Source organism: Cibotium barometz, chromosome 53 (assembly GCF_041138505.1).
Source record: "Cibotium barometz isolate CiBa-2024 chromosome 53, ASM4113850v1, whole genome shotgun sequence".
NCBI classification, from domain to species: domain Eukaryota; kingdom Viridiplantae; phylum Streptophyta; class Polypodiopsida; order Cyatheales; family Cibotiaceae; genus Cibotium; species Cibotium barometz.
In genome coordinates, this window is record NC_141098.1 from 14910643 (window position 1) to 14930734 (window position 20092).

Below are 20092 nucleotides of genomic sequence, written 5' to 3' on the forward strand. Positions count from 1 at the left end.
TGTGGATGGGGAGACGATGGCAATGGGCGCAAGCCTGGCCCATGGTATGACCCATCGCCTAGACCTTCCTCAAAACAACAAAAACATGCTATCACCTTACTCTATCCTAAGAGCTTGACAATGCCAAATCCTTCGAGCCACAGAGGCCGCCATTGCAGCTATTATGGGCACAACCTTATGCAAAGTCTGTTTTGCTATGCCTCCAACAAAGTATAAATCTTGACTCCCCCAGAAAAGGGATGTCAAATAAATGTCGAAGAAAGCAACAAAGAGAGGTGAAGAAAGCAATTGACTTGGAGAAGTGCACCCTTATAGGCACACCCATTGCCCATTGCCAATACCCATCACCTACAGATTTCACTATACGGGCAGTTCCTAGCACGCATTCCACTAATCTCATAAGGTGCAGACTGTTTCTCCCAACTTTCTTATGGTGGTTAAGGATCCATGCTGCTACCACAACCAACAAGGGCCTGACATAAAGAACCTGTCAAGGGTGTCCACAACTACCCATCACTTTGCCCTGCATGTGGTTGTGGATCAATTTCAAACTAACCACTTTACCTTGGTCGCCATCTCCATGGCATATCTTGGACTATCCACACCATTCACTTCTTGACAACAGCCTCACTACCGACGACTCAGGTGACACGAGGACGCGATCACCAACTAGGAAGGGTGGTATGCTAACTACTATGTTGGTTATTAACATGGTTTCTCGCGCCTGATGGAAAGACACTTTGCTATCTTACTCACACGAATGGGCATTTATCTATTGTAAGACTCCGTCGAAACATATAATTTACCATATACTCAATGTCAAATAAGAAAAGTCTACGGACTTAGTGTACGTAGTTGCTTAAGACTAGTAATAGAGACTAACCATTTTTAAGTTTGGTTAGACTGGTATGAAAACTAATCACTCGTACATAAGTAATTTTTAACACAATAAGCAATACACAACCATTCCCTTGCAATACACAACCATTCCCTTGCAATAGTTTTCTTGTGAGCTCTCCTTCTTTCCTCTTGTTACTTGCTTGTATGCTTTTGAATTCATGCTTGCTACCTACATATACGCATGCTTGAATGGGTTTGATTATAGGTTTCACTCTTTGATTAGGTTCTTGTTTTCTTGTTTTTTTGGGAGAGAACCATCACGAAGGACCATCTCCTCTTGCCTCCATCTAGGCATTAAGAGTCCTCCCTTTATCCTTTTGGCAAGGAGCATTCCGATATGATAACGAAGTGAGGCTACGACGGATGAGCTAGTGCAACAACAATGGGAAATTACATTTGCAACTCAAAGACAAGATCCAATGATATATGCTTCGACAAAGCTACGATAAGCTCTTGACTTGAACACTACAAACTTCATGCCTTTTATCCATTATTATCATCACCATCCATAAACCTTAGTCTACAACCATATAATATAGCAACATCTAAACAAATAAGTTTGTGTGCTAGGTGTAAAATAAGTGAACATTATTCTTTAGTAGTTACCTTAATTGTTGGTTTCCTCAAGATAGAAATATTGCGCCTAAGATGTGCACACATCATCTAGGCCAAGATAACATTACAAAGACACTAACATAATGGCAATGCTACAAAGACATCTTCGGCCAAATCAAGCACTATGATTGTAGATTAAAGGTTCATGTCGGTGAAGAGCTCCATGCTAACCAAAGTGTGGTTTAACAACAAAGCTTCACTTGTTAGAAGAGCGAAGTGTGATTTTGGTGTTGAAGGGAAAAGGTCTTACTAGCCAATGTGTGAGGCTGTCATGGTTGTCAAGAGATGCATCAGCTGAGGACTAATGGTGTATTAGTTCAAGTTTGTGGAAATCTTGGATGAGGGCTCTTCCTCAGCTGGTGTATTAGTTCAAGATTGCGAAAATGTTGGATGAGGGCTCTCTGACCTTCAAGGTTTTCAATTGGTTGATAATTCTAATCTTGTCAACCTGAGTATGAGTGAGGGAAATAGAGGGTGGGATATTTAAAAGGCGACATGGTAAGGTTGGAGATCGAGAGTCCCAAGGAAACAAGTTCAATTCTCCCCCTGTGCGAGCGATGGCATTAGTGTGTGAGAGTAGAGTAGTTGTACTTTCAAATTCAAGTCATGATATATAGAAAAAACCCAACAAGAAAGTTTCATAGGCTATTACAGGCGTTAACAGACCTCCTCCCTGTCCCAAGAGAGGAGCTCTTGTAGACTTGGAACCCAAAAAAAAAAATTCACTAAAGATACAAAATTATTGACCCTCTGCATTGCATACAATATCACCTTAGGATTGTACAATCTGCAGCTTGAGTTTCTTCAAAGCTCAAGGGATCTTTACAACAGCTTTCACAAGCCTAGTGTACAACCTGAACAGATGTACACGTAACTCCATGACTGTTCTTACATATTGATAAAGGGTTTTTTGGGCAGTAAACTGAACCACCCAGATTCAGGTGTTAATGCCTACAGACTTAGTTACATGCCAGAGACGTGACAGTGTTGACACCACCAACACTGGTGATACTTACAAATAGCTTGCATCTGCAAACACTGATTACCTTGAATCTCTAAACACGATTAAGAAAGATAGGTTTAAGGAAACACAATTAAGAAAGACACTAATGACACGCATTGCTGGCTAACCAAAGGGGTTAGTTATGCTGAGAGAAGTCTGCTGGAGCTGGTGGCAGAAAAGGTGGCAAATTACTGCTGCTGCTATGTGCAGCCTGTGCTTGCTGTATTTGCATGGAGAGTTGCGATTGCAAATGAGGTGGCATTTGAAGAAAGGGTTGTTTTATTGTTTGATGATGTGTATCAACAGTAAAAGCATGCTTAGTGGCCGATTTCAACCACTGTACCTCTCCCTTCAAAGTCTCGTTGAGAGCTGTCATCATCAGATAAGAAAAATGAGAGCTTAGCACATCTTTCCCCAAAAACACAGATTTCTTTTTCTCTCTCTCTCTTTTTATTTGCCTGGCCTTAGGCTCAAGATTCTCCTGTAGTTACCAATTTTCCACCACCCGTAGGCGTTTAATTATTTGCCCATAGGCGATGCCGCCGAGGAAGCATCGAGTGGGGTTTTGGAAAAAAAAAACAAAAAAAACAAAAAAAAAAACACATTTCTTATACAACATTAATTCCTTTACAATGGCACAAAAGCTTCTCCTTCTACCTATGTTTTTGCATCCCTCATAGTAACCTTTTGATAGAGATTCTAAGATCAGTCTCACTGGTGTAACGGTGGCATAAAAAAAAAATTTCCATGAGGTCTTATTCCATTCTTAATCGCACACGAGAATTTCACCTTGCTACACACCATACTAAACACACACACCCAAGTACCACAAGGGGGTACCATGGGCGTTGCAAGTTGATTTTTGTGCTTGAGAACTTTAAGTTGACATGAACATGATTATGTATACAAGCATGGCACTGCCAGGAGTTAACACAGGTCCCTTATCAAAATCTCTTCCCTTACTCAATATGATGTTACTGCAGCAAACACAGGTCACCAAGCCTGTTGGAGGGGACTATATTACCTGCTGAAGCCTTTTCTCTCAAGGCTATTCCTTGCTCAAAAAGTCTGATGTCTGACAAAGTGGACCTGCTAGAGGCACATGTTCGGAGAGAATCCACAATATCAATAAGCCTCCTATATATATCGATATAGAGGTAGCCATCATCCTGGCTCTATCAAGCCCCTGGCAGAGGAGGCCCAACATTGGCAACCTACATAGAGTTTTTATTGTGCGAAAGGGGTCATTCCAATTTCCACCAAATAGGTACCTTAATTAGATAGCAAAAGGAAATAATTCAAGGCAGGTGACGATCTTTGAATGAGGTATCATCATCTTCGTTCCATCAACAAAAGAAAGTAAAAGGGTGTGTGTTTTTCTTGCAGTCTATGAAAGCTTAAACCTTCGTAATGAGAAGCTGAAAAATGAATGAGAGCTGATATAATAAAAAATGCTACAGATGAAGTCATCTTAACGTGCAGCAAAGCTTCAAAAAAAAGTACCACGACCTACAAAAGTCTTATTACAAAGATTGAATGAAAAGTTACAGCTCACCATCACGAAGGTGTGCTTGCTGTTCCATGGCCTGCAACTGTAGTTTGAGCTCGTTGTTCTCTGTTGAAAGACCTTGTGTATCCCTCTACAACACAAGAAACCCTAATAACTCTCTCTCTATCTTTCTCTCTCTCTCTCTCTCTCTCTCTCAAAAACACACACACACACACACATCTCTCTCAAAAACACACACACACACACATGCACCCAGAGGTACAATGTGACACACTGGAGCATTGTCAATGCCATACTTGTACAAAACTAGTACCTTTTTAGGATTATTTGTCGTATGCCGTGACCCCATTGTGTGCCCTAGTCCAAGGAATGTCAGGCACAAACAACGTAGGGTTTTCCAAGCAAACAACGTAGGGTTTTCGAAGCCTAAAGTGTCAGAGTCTGTCACTTAACCCACTTGGAGAACAGTCAGTTCATGTAGGTTACCCTAGCATAGCACCCATATAGAAGCATGTAGAAGTTGTTTAGCAAAAGGGATTAAGGCTCTAGGCCAGCCAATGAGCCTTGCTTGTGGGCCGCCATGGGCCACACCAAAAAGGGCATACATGAGTCCTACAACCAATTGCAGTGGCTTGGATTTTAGACAGCCAGTCGACCAGGTTCAGTGCAGTCAGCAGCATTTGGTACAATCGGCCAGCATGCAGGATAGCCAGGAGAACACACGTGTGAAGCGATGATGAGAAAGTAGAATTTGATACTAAATATCAGCATTCGTGAGCATAGAATAACTGGCCGACAGCAGTCCACATAAGCCACCAACAGCCTGTGAGCATATATAAGAAGCCGCTCAGCCCTTGCATAAATCATCTCATTCTTTCATAGATTTAGCAATAAAACATTGCAGAAGTATGTGTGCTTGAGTCTTTGGACTTGTGCATACATCACTTCAGCCAGGCATTCATTTTGCTACTGTCCAAGGCAGTCCGAAGCTATCTTCAGCATTCAGCCTTCAGTATTGCATTTCCCTTGGCACATCTGGGTGTGCATAAGTCTCTCTAAAGTGGCTTCACAGTCGTCTTCAACCGGTTTGATGGTTCAGTAGATGTTTGGTCTACATTGTCCTTGCATTTGGCAATCCTCAGTCAACTATCTTCAGTAAGTTTTCTGCATTTGGCAATCCTCAGTCAACTATCTTTAGTAAGTTTTCTGCATTGTAAAGAAGTTCTCCAAAGCAATAAATCAAATACTCCTTCTTGTGGGATGAGAGCCTTAAGTGCGTAGATAGGGACCCAATCTGGTGTCGTCTCTACATTCTCTCTCTTCAGCTCTATTCTCATGTGAATAAACATTAAAGTGGATTGCTGCATGCTCACTAACATAAAGGTTTAAAGAAGAACTTGCTACGTGTTACAAGATCATACCCATTGCATGTTATGTAACTATTTGGCCCTCCTAGCTCTATTTCACATGATGCAACCTTTGCCCGGACACCAAACAAGTGGAAGAAGGCATAAAGTTTGCTCAAGAAAAAGAACCAACCTTGGTCAAAAAGCAAAAAGTCAAATTGAGTTGACCGTGAGCCAGGGATATCATTGGCAAGAGGAAACTAAGCCGGACCAAAAAGCTAAAAGCTGCTTTTCCAAAAACCAGCTCCAAGGCCAAAAAGCAAGGCCCTGAAGTTAGAAAAGCAAAGTTAAAAAAACTTTGACAAAAGTTGAGTAATATTTATTATTAAAAAGCAAAAGGGAAGAACAAAGAGTAAAAAGACCAAAAGAAAAGCAAAAGAAGAAAACAAAGCAAAAGCATTGCTTTTGGCAAAAAGCAAGGATCTCCTCACTTATAAAAAGGCTTGAACCTCTCTTGTAACACCAAGAACAAGATCATTGACTATCATCAAAGATTGAAGAACATCATTCATCATCACAATGACCAGCGTAGCCAGCCTACGCCACTTGTACCTATTGCCGTACCATCTAGCTGTGCTGACTTCTGCTATTTAGGGTTGCTACCCCTCTGTGTCACCTGCAGCTAGCGCCGTCAATGCTGCTGCCCCTCCGTGCCTTCTGTGCGCCAGTACACCGCTGGCAGCTACAATTTGCTGTGGGCAACCACGCTACTGCTGCTTGTTGTGCGCAGCCACCTCAGCCGGCTGCCGGCCAGCGCGCCAACCCCTTTGCGCCCTCCCTCATGTGCACCAGTTGCTGCCAAGCACTTCTCCCACCTTTGCCACTGGCTGAACCAATATTCTGAGCGCCATCTGACAAACTTCCACATGGATTAAATTCCGGTTCATACGCCTGTGTAAAGTTTAAAGCAATAAACTTCCGGCTGATTCCCATAAGCTTTATCATCCACACTTTTTCCCAAAGGGTCTTGTTTACAAGCTTGGGGCTCCTTGGACTTTAACTTGATTTGGATTTGGACTTGGACTTGGATTTGGATTTGGACTTGGACTTGGACTTGGAGTCTGGACTTGGATTTGGACTTGAACTTGGACTTGGATTTAAACTTGGACTTGGACTTGGATTTGGACTTGAACCTAGATTTGGATTTGGACTTGGGATCTGGACTTGAACTTGGATTTGGAATTGAACTTGGACTTGGATTCAAACTTGGACTTGGACTTGGATTTGGATCTGGACTTGGACTTGGATTCGAACTTGGACCTAGACTTGGATTTGGACTTGAACTTGGACTTGGATCTGGATTTGGATTTTGATATTGGATCCGGTACTATCTCGGTGAGAGATTCTTGTGGGTCATCCCCGTGGTGTGCTCGGCATCACAAATCTTGTGCCCCAACATCGACATCAACTTGGGTTTCTACATTGGCATATTTGTTCATTTCGACATCGACATCGACATCGACGTCCTAGGTTCCCATCATGAAGTCTTGGATCGGCCTCATAGTTGTTCACATCGACATCGACTTGGGCTTGGATCTTTATGCTACCAAAGAGGATTTTAAACATGTGTTGGAACAAATTGTAGAATGGAGATTTGGTGACTTCTTATGATGGAAACACGTTTAGGTGAAACAAAGGATTTGAGACCAAAAGTGAACAAAGGAAGGCCATGCTCCACCTTACATGGGGCAAAGAAGCATATTGACCACAATTCAAGCTTTAGAAAACTACTTTTTATTAAGCCTTCTATGAGAAAGAACATTATATGTTTGAGAATGTTTGGTTTTGTCATATGGTCAAGTTTTGATTGACAAAAGCTAGTAGCAACGTTATTGCACCCATTGAATGTTCTATGGGAGAATATTGCTATGGATTTTATCTTTGGATTGCCAAAGTCAAGGAATGGAAATGATAGTATTTGGACCTTTTCTTCTAGATTACCAAGAAAATCAAGCATGTATGTTATCAGTTGGACTTTCTAGAGCATTGGAGGACACATAATACCTTCCTTGACAGTTTATTGGAACCATGCATAGGGTTACCCCCACACGAGCATGTATTGAAGGATCCATCAAGCCAGAACAGATTGAGTTTCATTCTGTGAGAAAAAGAGGAAAGACGGTGGTCAGAAAGCTCCTCTTGGAATTCAAGAATTATTCGCTACTGAATGCGAAATGGATACCAAAGAAGTACTTCAAGGACTAACCACATATACTATGAGCTTATGAGGAAGTGGTTGGTCTAGATGTATTTTAAGTACAAATATAGATGTCTTGCAATCAAGCCAGATTCAAGAGGGAGGAATTGTACCTCTAGCCCTCTTCATTGTATATATATTGGATTCGAATTGATCATTATTCTACTTATATAATGGTTATTTGGACATGCTCTAGTTTGGTGGGTGGCAACTATGCCTGATAGCCCAAGGAGCAAGATGGTAACAACGATGCCAGATTGATGGCAACGATGCCAGAACGAGATTTGTATATGGGAGAGGCAACGATGCCCATTCAACGATAACGATGCTAGATATCTTGAGACTTGGACTTCAAGGTCGGACGGTCATTGCGACCAGATGGCCTAGATGACTAAATTGGACTTCACAGTTGAGCGGTGATTATGACCAGATGGCCTAGATGATTATATTGGATTTCATAGTCGGGCGGTCATTGCGACCAGATGGCCCACATGCTTGTATTGGACTTCAGAGTTGGGCGGTCATTGCGACCACATGGCCCAGATGACTATATTGGATTTCATAGTCGGGCAGCCAATGCGCCGAGATGGCCTAGATGACTATTGATGAACTCTTGGGTGGTCCTAGTGACCAGATGGCCTTGAGGATAGTCTAAGCGGTTTCTCTTGGGAGCCAGGTAGCTTAGCATGATTTTTGATGAAACCAGACAGGACAATCCATGAACAGGAGAATCATTACTTGTGCAATGCATACTGATGTATGTTTCAATTTCTTTGACTTTGTGAGCTGTTTTTGATGTGTAGACAATGGTTGGATTTATGGCATGTGATAGTCCACTGGGCCCCACACTACCTGGCCAGTACTTGGAATACCCAGTAGACGCGAATGATACATACTTGTTTGTTGACTAGCTTCTGTCTAGTTTTTGGTAGGTATGTATTTATTTTATCTAACACACGTGACAGTCGTATTATCACGAACAAAGACATTGGTTGAAGATAAGGCATAGAGATGAGCAAATGACACCACAGATATGGAAAAAGACCATATATTTTTCCATTTCATGGAGTCATGGACATTTATCCCTAGTCATGAGCTGGTCGGCTACCTCTACATGGGCATATGCACAAGCTCACCAGACAAGGCTACTACTCGGAACATATCGATGTACTGGATGTACTTGGAACATATGGATGTAGCTGGAACATATGGAACACTTGTTGAGGACAACTTCGATATAAGAGAGAGGGAATGTAACTATTTGGCCCTCCTAGCTCTATTTCACATGATGGAACCCTTGCCCGGACACCAGACAAGTGGAAGAAGGCATGGGGACAATGACCATAAGGTTTGCTCAAGAAAAAGCACCAGTCTTGGTCAAAAAGCAAGAAAATGCAAAAAGTCAAACTGTGTTGACCATGAGCCAGGAATTTCATTGGCAAGAGGAGACTGAGCTAAAAAGCTGTTTTTCAAAAAAGTAGCTCCAAGGCCAAAAAGCAAGGCCCTAAAGTTAGAAAAGCAAAGTTAAAGAACTTTGATAAAAGTTGAGTAATATTTTATTATTAAAAAGGAAAAAGCAAAGATAAAAAGACCAAAGCAAAGTAAAAGAAGAAAAAAAAGCAAAAGCATTGCTTTTGGCAAAAAGCAGGGATCTCCTTAGGTGTAAAAAGGCTTGAACCTCTCTTATAGCACGAGGAACAAGATCCAACAAGATTGAAGAACTTCTTCATCATCACCACCATCAAGATCGTGGAAGTGGGCGTGAAGATTGTTTGGAAGATTGCCACCTTCTTTTCATCATCATCGGGCTGCTGTCCTGTTCAGAACCGCCTACAGCCACCAGCGCAGCCAGCCTACGCCACTTGTACCTGCTGCCGTACCATCTTCTGCTGTTTAGGGTTGCTTGCAGCTAGCGCCGCCAGTTCTGCTGCCCCTCCGTGCCTTCTGTGGCGGCTACTGTTTGCTGTGCGCATGTGCCCAGAGCGCTGCCAGCCAGCGCCAACGCCTTTATGCCCTCCCACATGTGCGCCAGTTTCTGCCAAGCACTTTTGCCACCTTTGACGCTAGTATTACCACCGGCTGAACCAATATTCTGAGCGCCATCTGACAAACTTTCACATGGATTAAATTCCAGTTCATACGCCTGTGTGTGTCTTTTTTGTGGGCTGTTTTTCTTCAAGTTTAAAGCAATAAACTTCCGGTTATCATGCACACTTTTCCCCAAAGGGTCTTGTTTACAAGATTTGGACTCTTTGGACTTGAACTTGGATTTGGATTTGGACTTGGACTTGGACTCGGATTTGGACTTGGACTCGGATTTGGATTTGGACTTGGACTCGGATTTGGATTTGGACTTGGATCTAGACTTGAACTTGGATTTGGAGTTGAACTTGAACTTGGATCTGGATTTGGATTTGGATTTGGATTTGGACAGACTGGTGTAAAAACGATTTGCTGCTGCCGGCCTACCTCTGCAAACAGACTGGCTCATCATCGTTCCTCTGTAGCAGCTGCCGTCGGCTCCAACATCCTACAAACAACAGCGTTTCTGCCCACACATCTGTCTACTGTCGGATTTGCACACAGCAGCAGCCCGGCAACCTTCTGCGTTTTTCTGCTCCTGTGCAGTCCTCTGGCAGCCGCCCAACCCTGCACCCCTTAGGTACTGCAGCACCCTCGTCATTAGTGTCTGCATCCATCAGGTACAGCGTCACCCTTGTCACTAGAGCCTGCACCACTACATTTCCGCTACCCACTACAGACATCTACTACCTCGGAGTGCCACTGCATCCACCAACGTGAGCCTTTGACACCGACCACCTCACAGAGTGCCACCATTGTCCTTGACGCGAGTCTTCGTCACCGACCGAGCCCCTTCTTCTGACATCGACATCTTCACGGAGTGCCATGGTTGTCCTCGACGTGAGCCTTCGTCCGCCGACCGTGCTTTAGCTTTGACCTCATCTTTGCTTCTTCACCAGCCTACTACTCACAGTCACCACACATCAGAGGGCCTCTTGTATAGGATTACATTCATCATTGTACATACACTCATTCATCCATTTCATGCCATGTTGATTTTCTGTGATCAGTCATACATTTGGTCCTTTCGTCCTTTTGTCCTCACATGGTATCAGAGCTATCGTGAGCAAAGGGATTGCAGACCTTGAGAAAAGGGATTGCAGACCTTGAGAGCACACATCAGAGGGCCTACTCACAGTCACCACACATCAAAGGGCCTCTTGTATAGGATTACATTCATCATTGTACATACACTCATTCATCCATTTCATGCCATGTTGATTTTCTGTGATCAGTCATACATTTGGTCCTTTCATCCTTTTGTCCTCACATGGTATCAGAGCTATCGTGAGCAAAGGGATTGCAGACCTTGAGAGCACACAGCATGGATTGTCTACCCATGATTTTGGAGGATCAACCTTTGTCAGCAGATGTTGATTCTCCTTACTCAGATCTGGACTGCACGGAGGATGGGACTTCTTACTCATTAGATGGGACTTCTTACTTAGATCTGGATTGTACGGAGGATGGGACTTCTTACTCATTGGAGAGCCCTGTTCGAGGTCTTACATTGGAAGACAACTAGCCTATCTACACCTACTCATCCTCTACACCTTTGGCATCTCATCCTTCCTCTCAGAACTTATCAGACTTCGTTTCTAGAGGGGAATACATGCTTTCTACCAATGTCCCAATGTGGGACCCTAGCATCCTTTGTCATCAACTCATCTTCTTTCATGGTCCCCTTTTGCCTCGAGAGAGGGTGTGTGACAACCAGCCCTAAAAGGGCATTTTATTTGGTAGCCCCTCTTTGGGCCGACCAACAACATATATAAGCAATCGCTCTATAATTCAGCACAAGGACAACATCATAATCAACATCAATGATCTGCTGTGCTGTTGGCCTGCCTCTGCAGCAGTAAACTGGATCATCATCGTTCCTCTACAACAGCTGTCATCGGCTCCACCATCTTGCAAACAACAGCGTTTCTACCCACACATCTATCAACTAATGGCTCTGCACACAGCAGTTGCAGCCTAGCAACCTTCTGTGTTTTTCTCCTCCTGTGCAGTCCTCTGCCAGTCCTTCACCCCTTAGGTATTGTAGCACCCTCGTCATTAGAGTCTGCATCCATTAGGTACAGCAGCACCCTTGTCACCAGAGCTTGCACCACTTCATTTCCGCTGCCCACTATAGACATCTACTACCTCAGAGTGCCACCGCATCCATCGATGCGAGCCTTCGACACCGACCACCTCACGAAGTGCCATTGTTGTCCCCGATGCGAGCCTTCATCATTGAAGGAGCCCCTTCTTCTGACATTGACATCTTCACGAAGTGCCACTGCTGTCCTCGACGTGAGCCTTTGTCCCCGACCATGCTTCAACTCCCAACCTCATCTTTGCTTCTTCGCTCGTCTACTACTCAGAGTCACCTCACATCAGAGGGCCTCTTGTATAGGATTACATTCATCATTGTACATACACTTATTCATCCATTTCATGTTGTGTTGATTTGCTCTGATCTCTCGTACATTTAGTCCTTTCTTCCTTTTGCCCTCACATTATATGCCCATGATCCTCCTTGTTCGTTGCACTCATCTTATTCGTGGAAAAGAAAGACAAGACCGCACGTTTATGTGTGGACTACAAGGCACCGAATAAGCTCACCATCAGATGGTGATTGGACATGCACAAAAACATAGCTTGCGGATGCTTGCCATGAATACTTCTCTCGCATTTTTGTTGCCCCTCTCCCACTGTCGAGAGGGAGGCTCTTGATGCGCGAGAACTTTTCTTGCAACAGGTTGTGCCTGTTGTTACATGCCAAGAGGCTAACAATATCGATGAGCCCTTCACGGATGTAGAATTGGATTATGCTATAAAAGGTCTAGGCAAATGGAAGTCTCCAAGCTGGGATGGTTGTACTGTGGAGTTCTTTCAGATGTTTTGGAATATTTTGAGACCCCCAATTTTGCTTATGGTGAGTCACTGTTGGAATGTTGGACAATTGCCATGCTCATGGAGGGAAGGCTTGCTGAAATTACTGCCCAAAAAATAGCTATGTGAAGCCATATCGGATTGGCGACCTCTCTCTCTAATGCTAGGGTCAGGAAGCTCCCCTATGTGGGCAGCCTGGTGGAGCATGGTGGGGCCATGTGCTGGGCATTGGGGTCGATCTTGAAGTCGCCATGCAAGTCATGTTGCCAGGTAAAAGGGAGCTCTTCAAGGGCAATGGGGGGGTGATTGTTGGTGGTGGGTTTGGCTGGATGGAGTGACATCTTGATAGGAGGCACCTTGGCCAATGAGTCCTCCCTTAGTGAGGTGGAGGTGACTTTGGGAGGCTGTAACGGGTTCTCCCAATCCCATGGCCTCAAATGTTTGTCTCCAAATTGGAAGGGGGTAGTGGAGTGATTTCCGCCATGTGGCATGCTGGGATGCTGGCTGCTTGGAGCCAGTCCAGCAATTCAGCATCTTCTGCGTAAGGCAAGATGCCTTCCTCTTCATGAGGGCTAGTTGGTGTGGGCACTGTATGTGCCACCATGCACTCCTTGATCCATGCCTCCTTCCAGCTTCAGCTCACATGGCACATTAGCCTCAGGGATCCACAATCCCTTCGACCCCCAGTCATGCAGCACACCAACATGGCGCAGCCACGAGCAGCGGAGTATGCTCCTTGAACCTCTACAAGACGGATGACCACAAAGTCAAGAACAAATTGAGCCCATTTGCACTGTTACTTCCTCTACTAGGTGACCTCATGTTGATTGTCCATCCGTACACAGAAGTTGGCAGGCCAGGTAAGCTGAAGGCAGGGTGAACTCAAGCATCAAGGTGATCCCAGACCTGCCGTCTATGATTGCACCAAAAAGTGACATGCCATTGATGTGGACTGTCAGGTGGCTCCGGTAGCCGGTGAGAGTGGCAGTGGATGGGCCTATCCCCATACAGGTGGCAATGTCTCGTGCCCCTGGTCACCCACCACTAAGAGGAGCTGGTGGACTCTGTCCTTCCCATTGAGTGAGAAGTGGTGCAAGTGTTGGTGCAAGGTACGGATGGTGTTGTGGTCCATGTAGAAGATATGCAAAGGAATATGGGCCGATGGTGCAAAGACAAAAAAAGGCTTCAGTGGCAGAGGCGGATTGGAGAGGGCGCAGTGGTGGCTGAGACGGCTCACGGAAGAGGAAGCAATAACGGAAGAGGCCATAAAGGTGGTGAATGCGAGATGCTTAGGGTGAAGAGGGGTTACACGTGTGGAGATTAGTGATATGACTAATTTAACTGCGTAAGTCCCATGTGTAGGGTGGAAGAGCGAACGCCAAGGGCGGATGGGTGTGCTTCGCCATTGATGACAGAGACCTCCGGAGCTGAAATACAAAAGCGGAGACGGGGAAAGGAAAGTTGCAGAGGAGTGTGGAACAAATGTGAGCGTTCGCGCCAGTCATTGGAGCCAAAGAAGCAATGTTAGTGAGACCCAAGGTGGAGAGGTCCGTGGGGGTGAAGAGGGTAGAGAGGGCGGGCCATGCCCTGAGAGGAGGGTTCTTGGAGAAAGCTATAGCGAGTGGAGCTTGGAGAGGGAACTATTTAACAAGGGGTGGACAACTTGGAGGAAGATGCTTCTATTCAACAAGGGGTGGTGGTCCGAGAGATGGGGACTGGGCATAAGGCGGATCATCTTCAAAGGAGCCGGAGGCAAAGGTGGAAATGGAGCACAACAAAGAGAAGCCAGGTAAAGGCGGAAACAGGAGAGGACCGGGGGCATTGTCCTGCGTGTGGCCAACGGCGGTGCGCTGGTGGCAGTGGGCAGGACACAGGAAGGCACGGGAGGAGAGGCTACCAAGAGAAGCCGAAGATGAAGAGGGGGTAACACTACGTTCTTATTGTCACTCTCAAAGTAATGTCTTATTTTGTTCACGGCAGATGGGTGGATTGCCTCTTTGGCCAGTCGGAAAGGGAACTTGCTCTAAGATCTGCTAAGGATACAAGCTTGCTTACATCACATGAGCTGATGATGTGTCATGCTGACCAAACAAAATGACAGAGTGTATTGACTTGACATGATGACATGATGGGTATCACGATGATCTCTATTCACCTACTTTTGCTATTTTTAACTTCAATAGTTTAGCGAACCACTAAGAGCCACGCCCCACCAAGGAGGGGAAGAGAGCACAGCCAAACACTCGCAAGGCAGTCCCACCAGAGGGATATGTGCAGGAGCAATGGGGAAAAAAAAATCTCATTATTGGCTGGTTTGTGCAGCTTTTCCCTCGAATCTTTTCCTGCAATTCTCTCATTCGTTTTTCCTCCTATAAAATCGTATGAAAAGGTTTTTCATCAGCATTTGTAGGGCTTCGAGTTCTTCGGGGCCGAGGAGGGTGCCCCTACTAAACCTGCGTGGGACACCTCGTCTGCAAGGCTTCTGGAACCCTGCAAACCCCACTCCTCTGCCGTGGGGCGTGGCTCTAATGAACCATTAAGCATTCAAGAGATAGAATTAGGGACCATGAGTAGGATTATGCTCACTTGTAACATAGATAATTGAGCTGAAAGTGAGGTAGCCTCTGTTTGAAGTGTGTGTATTTTCTGCTCCAAATCTGCAATATGTCGCACTTTGCGCTCTTTGGAGCGAGCAGCAGACTGTCGATTTGATAGAATCCTTGAAGACACACACACAATTTTGTACACTGTTATAAAGGAGAAAAATAAACACAATTGACATTGTTTGTTGAAGGAACATAGGCATAGGGCTAACAACCTCTTGGCTCGTCTGGGGTCTACTAGTGAGAGCTCAGCTAGTTTGTCTAAGTCCATGGCCTTCTTTGTTTCAAGAAAATCCAGATCACCCATAATCAAATCCTCTGCAATGGATGTCGACCCATCCATAGACATGCTGTGATGATGGCGTGGTGGCCGAGCACGTGAGAATGCATGGTTCCCTCCTCTGTAATCAGACTTACTCCTTATAGTATCCAATTCAACAAGAACATCATCAACTGAAGAGCTCCGCACATGGTGACGGCTGGTGGGAGGTCTTAATCTTTCACTTGGAGTAGAATTCTCCATTTCCAAATAAGCAGACAACAGGTCCTCCCCAGTTTCATCTGAGACGGTGGGGATGTCACCACTGTTCAAGCCAAACTCATGATCAAACATGAGCTGATCAGGCAGTCTGAACGCAATCTCTGACTGCGCTCTTCTATGGATTCCTCGCCATGAAGGCTTTTCGAGTACATTGCCAACATCTGGGCTGACATTGGGAGCTTTTCCAAAGCTACGAGAGGCTTCAAGAGACCCAGAATATGTGGGTGATGCTGGGTAGCCCTTACACTTATTCTGAGAGTGAGATTGAGATTGAGGAAAAGAAGGATGAGAACTTACATGGCTAGTAGTTGAACTGTGATCTGGTGATGCAGGGGACGATGCCAAACCCATTTGAAGGCGCTCTAAGAAGGCCTCAAAGCCATCTCCTGCCGGACCCCCCATGTGCTGATTGCTTGAATTATATCAAAGAGGGCACGTGCCCTTCAATTGCCAATTTAGAACCCAATTAGCTGAATTTGGAACCCAATTTGCTCCCAAGTCTCTGTGTTAACTTGAAACGTGCAGGTTAAAACCCAGAAATTATACTCAGTGTAGCCGGTAGTGGCTTAAAACAGATAATCTCTGTGAATTGCAGAACAATGCTCTGCATCAATGTTCTGAATGGTAACCCTAGTTAGCTTGGAGCCCATCTTTTATTAACTTATTCATGAGATGCTTATGTTCTGCGGCAGAAGAAGACATTTTGAACCACCCAAATTGAAAAATGAAGAGCTAATGCTGGACTATGATGAGGACCCTTGAACAGTTAGTAAATCAAGGGAGATGATGACTTTGCAACAAAAGCTGAGGCAACGAGCCGAGGGACGATGCACAAGGCTGGGTACAAAGTATTTGGGTAGCAAGTAACGTCTCGGTCCCCATTGGGTTCATATATTATTAAAAAGTACATTTTTCTCATTTTTTAAATTCAAAATACCATATATACAGATTTTTGAATTCTCTTGCTGAAGGTCTTTGATGTTAAAAATCAACGGGCAGCCAAGTTAGTTAAGATAAAATAAAATTGTTACCAAGTTACATGCACTTTTTTAAACCAATCAAAACATTCCACATCTAATTTTTTTTTTTTGCTCCTTAACTTAAATTTGTTACCAAGTCTTTCAAGGGGGTTGCTAGTGTTTTCAAAGTGGGGTGTGTCCCTTTGGAAACTATGAACTCTTTTAAGCTTCAAGGATTATTATGATTTGTGTGTGTGTGTGTGGGGGTGGGTGCATGCTTGCATATGCAAGGGAGAGTGTGTGCGTGAGAGAGAGAGAGATTAGATTAGCATGCCTCCTATGTTATAGCCTAATAGTAGCACCCATGTGTGTGTGTGTGTGTGTGTGCGTGCGTACGTGCGTGCGCACATGTGCAAAGGCACATATGCAAGGGGGAGTGTGTGTGTGTGTGTGAGATATATATATATATATATATATATATATATATATATATAGAGAGAGAGAGAGAGAGAGAGAGAGAGAGAGAGAGAGAGAGATAAGATTAGCATGCCTCCTAGGTTATAGCCCAATAGTAGCACCCATGCCTCCCAAGAAGGAGGTAATGGGTGTAAATCTATCCTAGTGGCATCTAAATTCAATACCCACTCACATTTTTTCTTTAAGAGATTAGATTAACGCCGCCCAAGGAGAGATCAATTATGATGTATAAGACCATGAAAGGTCTCATAAACAAAAAGAAAATGAAAATGAAAGTAAACAAAGTCCTAGGGGTCTACATGCTCATTGGTGGCCTTGGGGGGCTAACATTTCACTAGCTTTGGCTTCCTAAATTCCATAATATTTTTATGTGAGCTCCTCTGAAATCCAAACGGTTGTATCCTTCAAGGTTTTTGATTATTTAAGATTTTAGATCTTTGTTCTCTTGTTTAGAAAATGATAATTAAACACATACCCTTTGCGACATCTGATCATACCAATGGCATATGTATCCCATATGTGGCATCCATGACTGCCTTTAGAGTTTCATGAGCAAACCCTAGCTTGTGCCACCCATTTGGTTTAAGAGAGAAAGAGGGGTGCATTATGAAAAAGTAGTAAGTGGCACTCTTTGGTTTAAATTTTCTTAAATCATAAGAAAAAATAGCAATGAATCTCAAAAATCTCTCCACCACCTCCTTAAAGCTCTTGAGCATCTATTGAAAGCTCTCTTGGAAGGAGGTATCTATATTTTAATGCCCAAGTTAACTTGGCCTAGATACCATTTAATATGTATCATAGAACTTATCCTTTCAAAACTTGTCCTTTCTTATTATTAAGACCTACATGATAACTTCAAGTGCACTCAATGCTCTTTGGCCAACTTTACTTGGTAGCACTTATAAACGTGGCAACTTGGGCTATTTAAAAAGGAAAGCTACGTAGGACTTTCAACAAGAATTATGCTTATCGCCACACACTCTCAGCCATTGTGTTTTCCCTTTGTAGATGCTTTATTGCGCTCAGTTCATCACTTTGTCATCTACACAATTCCACTTCTTGCATTTTCAAGTTATGAACTTTATTTTTCAACCTTGGTTTTAGGCTTTAAAAAGAAAAAAAGGCTTTAAGCATAAGACTTTGAAGCTAAGCTTTTGACCCTTACTATAAAAAACTTTAGTTTACGTAAGCATACCTTACAAACCTTAATAAAGCACAAAAGCGATAAGGTTAGGAAAATATGTAAGGATACTAAAAAGTGAATTTGATTTTGTCTAGGTAGGGTATGGCTTCATTATAGAAAAAAACTTGATACCTTAAGTGGAAAATTTGTTCATTTGATGGAAATTCAAGAAGGTAAGAACGAGGATCAAACTCATACTAAGCAAACTGAAAGATCTCGCGAAAGATAGATATTTCCTAAGTTATCCATAACATTGAATAATGTTAACGTGAATCAGTAAAGTCATCAATTTTGTTGCTGAAGGCTTAATACAAGGCTATTAAAACCTTAGTTTAAGTCTTTTTAGGCATTTAAAAAAAAGTAACTTTCCCATTGTTTTTTTAAAACACACCAAGCCCATGTGCAAGAATGGGCTCCTACACAGTCCTAGAAAACTTTCGCATAGCTCGTTAAAAAATTTGGGATTGATTCATTCGACACCCAAATGATGCCAAATTTTGATGGTCATTTAAGGACACCATTTCCTTGCTATTTGTGTGAGATACTCGTGGTTTATTTCAAGAAATTATCATGCGTTTTCTAGCCTAATTATGAATTTCTTTGTAATTCAAACTTTTAAGTGGTTTTTGATAGGGAAATCAGTTCAAGCTATGGCATTTTTGTCATTTTTAAAATTTTATATAAGATAAGATAATATTTTTTACTTTTACTATTTTTAATTATTATTTCTTTTAAATTTTAAATATGGGGCAAATTCCACAACGTCCTACTATGGACCAACTCAATTCTCTTCGTGCATTCTTATACAAAGCACGAGAGTCACAGGAGGATTTTGAGAAGAAAATCTTGTGATGTTTGTAAAAATAGATCAAAGAAGGATAAAAATGTTAAGAAAATGATAAGCCAAGTCCAACTACCAGTAAAATAAACCCAAGTAGCATGTCATTCAGTGTTACAAGTGTCATAAGCATGGAAATTTTCTATTGCCCCAACAAAGAAGGATGATAACACTAGCAGGCAAGAGGGTAACTCTGACAACACACTATCTAATATGGTAAAGGTAAGTATAAATTTGTGTTTATAATTTTTTCAATTATCTTTGTTGTACTTTTTATTCTTAAATAGTTATTATAAAATTTAGTTACTAGTAAACCCTAGACGGTCAATAGAATGCCAGTCTATTAGAGACTCTAAGAAGATTTTAGTATCCCAAAAGATAAAGGCTCAAAGTTGGAGCATATAAGAGAAGTACTACAAGATTTTAAGGACTAAGTAAGTGTATATTCATTGCATCAATATCAAGACTCTAGGGCGTAAGCTCATTAAGTCAAGATTGAATTCATGAGGAATAGTATACCAAGAACAAGATTGATTAATCTACTCAAGTGTGTAGATCTATAGAAACTTTAGGTCAAGTAAGTGAAAACTCTATTTCATTGATTAAAGACAAAAACAATTTGGCAATATTGAACTTGTTAGTAGCCATGGAAAGAAGAGGGAGGAAAAATGACAGTTTATACACCAAGTAAAGGATTTTCTCAAGTTTAAATTTCTTTTATTGTAAGCTGAAGTTCTAGAACTATTTCAAGTCAAGAAGATTATTCAATTCCATGAGGAGTCCAATTTCATGACAAGAATGGTGGTAGTATATAGATAGTCACTTGAGAATGTAAACTTACTCCATGATCTTTAATACTATACTAGACTAATAATACCAAACTTTAAGATAAAGAAAA

General features: G+C 42.9%; 1 protein-coding gene across 2 annotated transcripts; it reads right to left on the bottom strand.

Moving 5' to 3' along the window:
- Window positions 1–2247: 2247 nt before the first annotated feature.
- On the bottom strand, window positions 2248–16573 carry LOC147608338 (putative transcription factor PosF21). 2 transcript variants are annotated; one of them, XM_086789312.1, is made up of 4 exons: window positions 15412–16571; window positions 15180–15312; window positions 4074–4158; window positions 2248–2887 (listed from the first exon to the last, which is right to left on the bottom strand). In XM_086789312.1, the coding sequence occupies exons 1-4, from the start codon at window positions 16137–16139 to the stop codon at window positions 2655–2657; spliced, it is 1179 nt and encodes a 392-aa protein (XP_086645438.1). In that variant the 5' UTR covers window positions 16140–16571; the 3' UTR covers window positions 2248–2654. The 2 variants fall into 2 exon arrangements, with proteins under 2 accessions (XP_086645438.1, XP_086645439.1); XM_086789313.1 differs by lacking the exon at window positions 2248–2887 and adding an exon at window positions 3109–3732 and having other exon boundaries at window positions 15412–16573.
- Window positions 16574–20092: the final 3519 nt, after the last annotated feature.

What these genes read in the sequence shown, in the direction of transcription:
- LOC147608338 (XM_086789312.1), bottom strand. Translation starts at nt 16,139, where the DNA reads ATGGGGGGTCCGGCAGGAGATGGCTTTGAGGCCTTCTTAGAGCGCCTT. An exon ending in GACCCCAGACGAGCCAAGAG is followed by an intron (nt 15,313 to 15,411) that starts GTTGTTAGCCCT and finishes TGTGTCTTCAAG; the next exon opens with GATTCTATCAAATCGACAGT. An exon ending in GCAAGCACACCTTCGTGATG is followed by an intron (nt 2,888 to 4,073) that starts GTGAGCTGTAAC and finishes TGATGATGACAG; the next exon opens with CTCTCAACGAGACTTTGAAG.